Source organism: Fukomys damarensis, unplaced genomic scaffold (genome assembly GCF_012274545.1).
Source record: "Fukomys damarensis isolate Sample0158 unplaced genomic scaffold, DMR_v1.0_HiC HiC_scaffold_19, whole genome shotgun sequence".
NCBI classification, from domain to species: Eukaryota; Metazoa; Chordata; class Mammalia; order Rodentia; family Bathyergidae; genus Fukomys; species Fukomys damarensis.
The window spans coordinates 61343362-61353243 of NW_022900931.1; the positions used below are offsets into that span (position 1 = coordinate 61343362).

General features: G+C 55.7%; 1 protein-coding gene across 3 annotated transcripts in view; it reads right to left on the reverse strand.

Moving 5' to 3' along the window:
* Positions 1-1833: 1833 nt before the first annotated feature.
* Positions 1834-9882, reverse strand: part of Xrcc1 (X-ray repair cross complementing 1) — a 22198-nt gene continuing 14149 nt past the window's right edge. The window contains exons 5-17 of one of the 3 annotated variants that reach the window (XM_010623270.3): positions 9111-9185; positions 8904-9015; positions 8591-8685; positions 8404-8515; positions 8019-8277; positions 7670-7786; positions 4386-4479; positions 4118-4265; positions 3759-3810; positions 3536-3675; positions 2548-2638; positions 2157-2232; positions 1834-2053 (exon numbers count right to left, since the gene is read on the reverse strand). In XM_010623270.3, the coding sequence (XP_010621572.1) occupies positions 1940-2053; positions 2157-2232; positions 2548-2638; positions 3536-3675; positions 3759-3810; positions 4118-4265; positions 4386-4479; positions 7670-7786; positions 8019-8277; positions 8404-8515; positions 8591-8685; positions 8904-9015; positions 9111-9185 (1485 nt within the window). In that variant the 3' untranslated portion in view covers positions 1834-1939. Of the gene's footprint in view, positions 2054-2156; positions 2233-2547; positions 2639-3535; positions 3676-3758; positions 3814-4117; positions 4266-4385; positions 4480-7669; positions 7787-8018; positions 8278-8403; positions 8516-8590; positions 8686-8903; positions 9016-9110; positions 9186-9882 lie in introns of all 3 variants that reach the window. The other 2 variants (XM_010623269.3, XM_010623271.3) reach the window with 2 other exon arrangements.

Here is a 9882-nt window from a genome sequence, read left to right on the forward strand (position 1 = left end):
TGTTTAAGAATCTGAACATTCGGGTAGGCCCAGTGGAGTCACGAGGGTCCTCACATGGGAACAGGGCAGAGAGGAGTGCTAGGGAATTTGGGCAGCCTGTACAAGCTAGAAAGTGCAAGGAAGTGGAGTCCTCCAGAGAGCTTCCGTGGTGGTGGACACTTCCTTTTAGATGAGGCTGACTTTGGACTACTGATCTCCAGAACTATAAGAAAATAAATCTGTGTTGTTTAAAGGCACAGCTTGAAGTGATTTGTTATACCACCAACAGGAAGTTAATATTGATCCTACCTAACACCATACACAAATTTAAGATCTAAATTTGAGGAGCAGAACTCTTAAGATATTTAGAAGGAAATGAGAGAATTACTTTAGTAACCACAGAAGAAAGTACCATTAAGGGACAAAAGATGTCAATCCAGTGCTGCATTACACACCATCTTCCCCTGCCTGGCAAAGCCAGCCCCATGCGATGGGGCTGGTGTGTGTTTTCATACTGCATCCCCAGCATCTTGGGCATGGTGGACAGAATGAGGGACCCCCTAAGGGTGTTCATGTCAACCCCTGGAACCCGGGAGCATGTGACAAAGGAGAATTAAGGTGGTGAATCGGTGACTAAAACAGAGATTAAGAAGAAAGTGGGGCTGGGTGTGGTAGCACATGCTACACATGAAAGCAGACTCCTAGAGCCCGCAGAAAGATGGCAGCTGTGCCCATACCTTGATTTTTAGCCCAGATGACCGTTCTGGACTTCACACCTCCAGATGTGAAGTACAGTATATCTGTTATTTGAAGGCACCAAGTTTGCGGAAACAGCCCCAGGAAAGGGTGGCGGTGAGGGGTCAGAACCCCAAGTGTGAACGAACACATAAGGTGCACATACAGCTACGGCCACCTCCATCTTGCCAATGACAAGACAGAGGTCTGGAGAGGAAGGCAGTGTGACTGGGAGCCCTGCTTGGGTGGTGAGGCAAGTCAGGAAAGGGCTCGGAATGTCTGAGGTTACCCAAAGTCAGCTCTCACCCGACCATCCCACCCCTAGACAAAGTCCAGGTCCTCGGACTGGAGCTTACAGCCCTTGGAGCAACCCTGTCCAAAAGAACTTTCCAGGGTGATGGAGCGCTCACTACATGCTGTCAAGAGTCTCCACGGAGCACCTGAATGTGCCTGTGCTACTGAGGAAGTTTTTGTTTTGCTTTCATTAAATAGCCACCAAGTCCAGAGGCTAACACACTGGCCAGCACAGCTTCAAGAACTTCCCAGCTGCTCACGGAAGCAGCAGTGCCCCCCAACTGTGCGTTCCTATCTCCTCTGCCCCACTGTGGCCCGGCCTAGAGTGCCATCTGTCTTCTGCCCCATTCCCTGACACTCAGCTTAGTTCCCACCTTCGGTGTGGGAGCCTTGCAAGGGTCTAGGGTTTAGGTGGGCTGGTTAACATGCCCTTCCTTGGATTCTGTCTCTTGGATTAGGTCATATGCAGGCAATGCCGCATATGCAGTGACCTCTGAAAACCCTGGGCCAGGGCTGTGTCCCTGGGGGAGGCAGGCGGAGACAGACTTAACATCCAGACCTCCAGCCCACATCCCACAGAAGGGCAACCCAGAAAAGGCTTGAAGGTCACAATAAACCCAGGAGCAGTTCCAAGGGTCAGTTCCCACCCCCACCCCACCCCCGCCAGGGGCACAGGGCCAGGGAGAAGAGAGCCCCTTCCCTACCACACTTGATGACAGAGCCAGGCCTTCTTCCTGGATCCCAGGACAGGCCTTAAGGAAGCTCAGAGACTTGGCCTCATGGAGTAGAAGCAAAACCACACGAGACATGAGCCAGCGGCCTCCTGGAGCGTTGGCAGACTCGAGTGAGACGGGGCAGCAGCTCCAAACCGAGTCACCTTTATTAAACTTGTGTTTGTGTGTGTGCACACCCATGTACACAAGCGCACAGTTCAGGCCTGAGGCACCACCCCGTAGAGCTGGTGGGGAAGTAGCTTCTGCTTCTCGTTGCAACTGTAGATCCATCGGGGACGGACGAACGCCAGGGAAGGGTTGTCCATCAGGGCCTGCGAGAAGGTCCACGCGGGAACACATGATTGACAGGCTGGGGTGTGTGAAGGGGAGTCAGGGTCCCCCCTCCCCTGCCCTCCTCTCCACTCCAGGGCTCACCTCCTCGAAGCTAGGGTCCCATTCCTGTGCCGTGATCACAAACTGGACACGGTCACTCATGTAGTCCTCGAGCTCCCTGGCAGAGAGAGGAAAGGGGGCAGAGGGCACGGCAGGTATCAGCGGCCCCTCTCTCAACACCCCACTCTCCAGTCATCTCAAAGGTTCTGTCCTCTCCAGCCCCACCGATGCCCCTGTAGCCGTCTGCGGGGCCCCCACAGTGGTAATCTTGGTGCCAGCCCTTTCGGAGAGGGAGATCCTCACTTCAGAGAGAAGCCTGAGAAGGCAATGCACAGGCTGGCATTCAGACTGTGCCCACCCTGCCAGGCACGCCCTTCTCCTCCGACTGCCCCCCGTCCTCTCCTGGACCATCGCCCCTCACCCCCAGACTGACCCGTTGAAGGCTGTGACATATCGAATGAGCTTCCGCCGCTCGTCCCCAGGGAACTCTCCGTACAGGAAGAAGTGTTTTCCCTGGAAGAAGTCTGCAGGAGACAGTGGAAGGCGTGTGAGTCCTCTGAGGTCCATGGCACCAGTCCAGAGGAACGGGACACCTGGAGCAGAGGCCAAGCCGGGGGCCTGTCATAGCCTCTGGGCGGCTGGCTGGTTTGTTCATTCGCTTGTTGGCCTTACTTGGAGACAATGACTTATCACAATGTGTCCCTTACAGATGGGCTGCAGCCACTGCATCAGTTTGGCCCTGGAGGCCACCCCAGAGCTGCTGCTCCTGTACCTGGGCTGCCTAGTCCTGATATCGCTTCTCACCTTGACCTCCAGGCAGCTCACTCTCTCCGTTTTCACATGACTTCCCAGGCCACCGACCGCTGCCACTTTTGGGCTATGGAGGATCAAGGTGCTTTCCTGCCATCAGCCATGAGAAGCTGGGGAACAGCTCCTCCAGTGCCCCAAAACCTTGCCTTGCTCAGACCCTGCGGCCTTTCTTCTCCCTGTTCTCAACCTGAAGAAGCTGTGACTCTCCTGTGGTCCCCTACCCAGTGAGCCCCTGCAGCAACCCCATCTCCTTCCTTTCTTACATAGACGTGTACACAGCTTTCATGCTGGGATGAGTGATATTAAAGTGAACACGTGTGCCCACCACCAAGGTCCCAAGGAATAGCAGTGTCCTTGTCACCTGGCAGGCCCTGATGACACTTGGGAGTCCTGGGGCCTCACACCAGCACTGTGCAGCAAGGGGAGTGGTCAGAGCAAGAAGTCTGAAGGCAATAAAGACGGAAGACGCAGAGAGGATGCTAAAGGGAGCAGGCCCAGCACAGCATGCAGGTGACTGAGGCAGGGAGCAGGTGGGGCAGAGGGCTCCCAGGGCAAGCTACGCAGGTTACAGCTGACAACTGGGGGGCCAGCGGGGCGAAGGGACTTCCTACCCGGGAGCTCAGGAATTGGCTGGTCGGGAGGCTCTGGTTGACCCTCGCTGTCAGTGTTCTCATCTGTGGAGCCGGCATATGGGTCCTCGCCGTTCTCCTCCTGGCCGGCAGGTGGCCTGTGCTCCTTATGCTCGGCCACCCTGGCGGGCCGAGAGCAGCGGAGGTGAGCGCAGTGACCCAGGGAGCGCAAGGCCGGGCTGCCCTGACCCAAGCCCCCACCTACCTCCTCAGCTCGTCTTCAGTGTCTCCAGACTCTTCCGCCCCATTGTCCCATCCTGCTGCAAGTAGAAGCCCAGTCAATGAGGTGTCCTGGCTTTGGCTCCTGGTAGGTCTCGTCATCCTCCCTCTCAGTTGGCACCTGAGCGTATACCCAGGCACCCCAAACCCAACCTCAGTTGACCTCCACATCTGGTTATCTGGAACCGGGGGCCCCTCTGCTTTGACTTTGTCTGTAACTCAGTTTGCTCCTCCCTCAGACCCGGGGGTCCAGGCCCTGCCTCCTCCCTCAGACCAGGGGTCCAGGCCCAGCCTCCTCCCCCAGACCCAGGGGTCCAAGACCCAACCCTTCTCCTGCACTCTAACCTGACTGCTCCTCCTCTGTGTCAGAATTTTCCTGGGGTCCTCCTGAGGCAGCTTTGGTCTCTTTTGGGCTTGGGGGCTTCTGGGGCGAGCTGGATCCAGCTGCCAGGGGAGGCTTGGCTTTGGTCTGGGGGCGCTGAGAAGGGAGGGTCTGTGTGAGGACGGTGGCAGTGCAGGTGTAAGTGGGGCTGCCGGCAGGAGAAGGAGTGGAGAGGCTGGGGAACTGAAGCAGACCCACATCACCCTCTCCCACCAGGCAGGGGCGGCAGACCTTTCTCGGAAGCCTAGGGGCTTCCTCCCCACCGCTGCCGCTGGGAGAGCCTGCCTCATCCTCGCTGCTGGAGTTGGGCCCTGCCATGAGGTACCTGGGGGAGAAAGGGAGGCTCGGACAAACAGGGTACCAAGTACCCCCAGGGGGCTGAGGAGTGTGTTCAGGAGGCAGTGGTTGTGGGTGTTTACTGAACACTCACTCAGGGCAGGGATCCCCTCCCCACTCAGCCAGGCCCCTAGCCACAGAGCTCTGAGCATACTCTGTTCCCTCCCTCTCGGAGAAGAAAAGTCTCCTCTCAGAGAAGAAAGAAAACTCTGAAGCCACCTTCCTCTTTGAAAATCATTGTCGGACTCTCATCAGGAAAATGCCTACTCATCAAGGGAAAATCCTCAAAAGCAAACACAATCAGCCCACCATATCTGGGGTTCCACTTCTATGGAGTCAACCAACCTCAGATGGAAAATGGGGGGCACCAGGACCAGCACACATCTGCACTGAGCATGCGCACACTTTTTTGGGTCATAATTCCCTAAACAACATAGTGTAACATATTCACACAGCATTTCCATATTAGTAGGTACATAAATTATCTACAGAAAAAATTGAGAGTATATGGGAGAATGTGTGTATGTTTCATGCAAAACCAGTTTTTTATAAGGGACTTGAGCATCTATAGATCTGTGGTCCTGGGACAACCTTCCTAGGGTACCGGGGGACCCTTGTAGGCTCAGAGCCCTGACACCGTGTGTACGGTTCCTTTCAACATAGACACTCCAAGAAAAGAATCCTCCTGGCCTAAGGACAGCAGCCATGTGAAGGCTTATGTGGGACTTCTTGGGCATCAGACATTGTGCTTTAATCTGTCCCAAATCACAGGGCGAGTCATGAGGGAGAAGGAAGTGGGGGTTTCGCCATCTGGGACGTAGCCAAGATCCCTCATGAATGATTTGCAGTTTCAAAGCTGGTAAACGCCATTGGTGTTTATGCTTTGTGGGATGGGGGTCACATGGAGGGCCTCGTGCATGCTGAACAGGCATTCCACCCCTCAGCTCCAACCTGGCCCCAGACAGGTTTTTAAAAACTCTTATTTGTAGCCAGGCATGGTGGCGCACGCCTGTAATCCCAGCACTCGGGAGGCTGAGGCAGGAGGATCACTGTGAGTTCGAGACCAACCTGGGCTACAAAGTAAGTTCCAGGTCAGGCTCAACTACATAGTGAGATCCTGTCTCAAAAACAACAACAAAAAATAAAAACTCTTATTTGTAGCCAGTGTGGTGACTGTAATCCTAGCACTCGGGGAGGCTGAGGCAAGAGAATCAAAAGTGCGATCCCAGCCTAGGCAACTTCGAGGGACCATGTCTCAAATAAAAACAAATTAAAAAGGGCTAGAGATACAGCTCAATGGGAAGGCCCAGGGTTCAATCCCCAGAACCAGAAAAACAACAACAACAACAATCCTCAATTTGTGAATATGGTGAGAAAAGCCATTCCTGGGACTCTTCCTTTTTGGGGGTGGGGGTTTTGAGACAGGGCCTCACTGTGTAGTTGAAACTGACCTGGAACTCACTATGTAGCCCAGGCTGGTCTCGAACTCACAGTGATCCTCCTGCCTCAGCCTCCCGAGTCCTGGGATTACAGGCGTGCACTACCACACCCGGCTTGGGACTCTTCCTTCTATCCTTGAACGGTTAAAATATACCATGCCTTCTGAATTTTTTATGTTAAAACCCAGTCACAGATCCAATACCTTTTCTTGCACCCCCTTTTCTCCCTGTCCTCTTTGGGCTTTTCTGGACACACAACAGTCCAAATGTGGTTCCTTCTGCCCTGAACATATCCCTGACCCACTCCTTTTTTCATGCCTGTGGCCCCAGCCTCCTCAGGGTGCCCACTCGCATTCTCTCAATACTCCATCCCCCCCAACAAAGCCTACATCCCAAGGGTCTCCGGGACTCCCCACTGCTCACAGAGGAGACCCTAGAGGCCAGATGAGTTTCAGAATTTGGAACTTTTCAACTTTCAGAGAGGCAAATGGCAGGCATGCAGACTGTCACATCAGACACACAGACGGGCTGGGAAGCACCCCACAACCGAGCCAGTACATTTCTGCAATAAATAACGTGACACACCGAAGGCAAAGAACAGGGCCTGTGAACAGCGTCTTGTTAGAGCAGGACAGGATGGCTATGCAGCTAAGTGAGTTTGTGCTAAACCCAGACGAGAGCTCTTTGCTCCCAAAGAGTATGGATTTCTCAGCAAAGTACGAGGGGTCTGTGAAGGTGGATGGAGCCCAAGCTGAACCCACCCAGCTTTCCAGACTCACTGTCCCCCAACACAGAGCCTGATTTCTGAATACATTCAGGCCATGGAGTGTAACTCACCCAGGCCTCAGGTCTGAGTCCATGCTTCCCCAGCCTGAAGGGCTTCCATGACTGGGTGTGGTGGTGTGTGCCAATCATCTTATCACTCTGGGAGGCTAAAGCAGGAGGATTGCAAGTACAAACTCATCCTGGGCAATTTAGTGAGACTGTCTCAAAGAATACAAAAGAACTGGGAGCCAGGTGTGGTGGCACACGCCTATATTCCCAGCACTCAGGAGGCTGAGGCAGGAGGATCGCTGCAAGTTCGAAACCAGCCTGGGCTACATTGTGAGTTCCAGGTCAGTCTCAACTACATAGTGAGACCCTGTCTCAAAAAATCAAACAAACAAACAAACAAAAAGAGCTGGGGATGGAGCTCAACATGACAATCCCGGGTTCATCCCCAGTACCAAGGCTGGGGAGGGGTCCGCCCCCTACTGTAAGCTCAGCACCACCTGCACTTCTATGGTCAGACACACCAGGCTACCCAGTCCTCCTCACCCGCCTCTTCAACTGCACACACCTCGTCGTCCGGAAGACCTACACCAGCTGTGGGCTCCCCAGGGCCCCACACTGACCCCCTCACTGAAGAAAGAGCCTCCAGTGCTGTACAGCCCAGCAGGGCACAGAGCAGAGGCTTTGGGAAGTGCTCCAAAAGACTATGAATGGCCTGGTGCTGCGTTCTGTCACCCCAAACCCCTACACATGCTGGTCCTACAGCCTGTGATGTCACCTTCTCCACTGAGTAGGCTCCAGAGTCCTGTGACTCCCTCATCTGCGGGCACCAGGGCCTCCTCTCCTCTCAGAAGCCGGCTGGCTCTGGGCTGGCAGGCCCTGGTCCCTGGCTTTGCCCAGCACAGGGCATGAGGCAGGCTTGGTGAGTGTGCTGCGTGTGCTACACAGGCGCCCGCGGCAAGGCCTCACCTCCGGGACGGCAGCCGCCGCCGCATGCGGTGACAGTCCAGCACCCACTCTTTGCGCACGATGCGGCCTCCAAGGCCCAGGACCTGGCTGTACTTGGGGGTGTTCGCAAAGGCGCAGCTGGGGGAGGCAGGATTGAGGGGTGTTGGTCAGATGTGACTGGAGGGGCAAGAGGGTGACAGAGACAGGAAGAAAGAGCGAAGAGAAGACAGGCAGTGAGACACGTGCGAAAGAAAGAGATGTGAGGCCAAGGAGGGGTGGAGGAGGCACAGAGGCAGAAAGACAGAGAGAGGGCGAGGAGCAGGCGGAGGGAGGAGAGCACAGCAGGCTGGAGAGGCAGGCACAGGCCTACATGAGGTGGGTGCTGTCCGGGGTCCAGTCTGGCCGATACTTGGCACCCAGCTCCAGGGCCTTGTCCCGGAGGTCCGAGCGGAAGGGGTTCTGGAAGCCGCTCAGCACCACCACCACACCTTCAAGGATCCTCCCCAGCTCCTGCGGGCCGGCGCGGGCTCCCCTGGGCTCGGTGCCCTCTCCTCGCGGTTTCCCTGGCACGGCCCTCTGTGCTGTAGCAGGGGCCGGGGCCGCAGCTGGGGAGCGGGTGGGAGCTGGCACTGCGGACCCAAAGGGTACAGATTCATTCGGTCAGCACCACTGGGACTGCGCGCCCAGCTCCTCCGCATCTTGGCCACAGGAGCACAGGCCCAGGCCCCGACTTAACAGGGGATCTAGTGGCTCACATTTGGGTCTCTTGAGGGGAGGGGGAGAAAGCTGGGCTGACGGTTTGCTGGGGGTCTTCCTTTCTTCTACATTCAAATCCAACTTCCTCTTCCCTTTGGTAGACTCCTGAGGCTGGGGGGTGGGATGGGTTGAGGCTTCCGACTTCACACCCACCCCCAGCCCCGCATCCAGGCCTGACGACCTCACCTTAGTGGTGCTGCCCACTGCCTTGGAGAGTGGAGACGCGGAGGCCTGGAGGGTAGCCGCTGCGTAGCTGGGCCCTGCTGGGTCACTGGCTGTGGCTACAGAAGGAGAAAGTGGAGCCCTGATGAGACAGCTGGACCCAGAGACTCCTTAGTTTCCAGCTATGGAACACAGTGTTGCTCCCCAAACCCAGCAGCAATTCGGGAGTTCAGGCCCCGCCTCCTCCCTCAGCCCCAGGGCTCCAGGTCCTCACTTCTCTCAGACCCAGGAGGCCAGGGCCCCACCTCTGTGACTCAGACCTGGTTTCAGCACTCACCTGGGGATGTCTTGTTTATCCTGCCGAAGAAGAGCGCCCCTGGTCTCAGGGAGCTGGCGCTCTCGTCCTCTTCCTTCACCCGGAACTGGCCAAGCTTAGTCATGGTCACCTTCTAAAGTCCCACAAGGTCAGGCCCCGTGAGGGCTGGTGGCAGGTGAGGGTGGAGAACTAGAGAGGAGGCTCTGGGGCGTGGGGGGTGGAGCTTACCTGGGATGGGACCTCGGCCTCCTCTTTGTCTGGAGGGCTGCGAAGCCTTATAAAACTCAGGCCATAGGGGGAGTCCTGGGAAAGCAGGGGTGGGGTCAGGGCCGAGCCTGGCCCAAGACCCTGTCACTTAGGTAGGTCCTTCATTTGTTATGGACACATATGTCTAAGGAGGTGCCCTAAGGATGACATAACGCTGGACTTTACTGAGTCCTAACTCCGGGCAGGCTCAGCTCGAAGCCTTCCAAGCACCAGCTCCTTTAGCCCTCACTGCAGCTGGCAGGTCTGCTGCCTGTGCAAGTGAATCCACTTCCATGTTCTCAAATTCCTGCCCAGGAATGGGAGGCAGTGCTGGGAATCACTTTAGAACACATAAATACTCCCCACTTTGTCCCCCTTTGCTGGCTTTATAAAGAGCCAGATGGAAGGCGCCTGGATCCCCAAGTGACCTTATGGAGAGAAGGCAGCTGACCAGCTTCAGAGACAGCTTCACGGGCAAGAAGGACACCAGTACTGTGTGGGGCCACTATACACTCATGTCTCAGAGTCACCAGAGCTTAGCACCCCTATCAGATCAGGGAACAGAAGCCTAGAAAAGGCAGTCACTTGCCCAAGTTCACACATCTAAAAAGTGGTATATGTAATCCCAGCACTTGGGAGGCTGAGGCAGGAGGATCACTGTGAGTCCCGGACCAACCTGGGCCACATAGTGAGTTCCAGGGCAGTCTCACTACATAGTGAGACCCTGTCTCAAAAGAGCAAAAAAAAAAAAAAA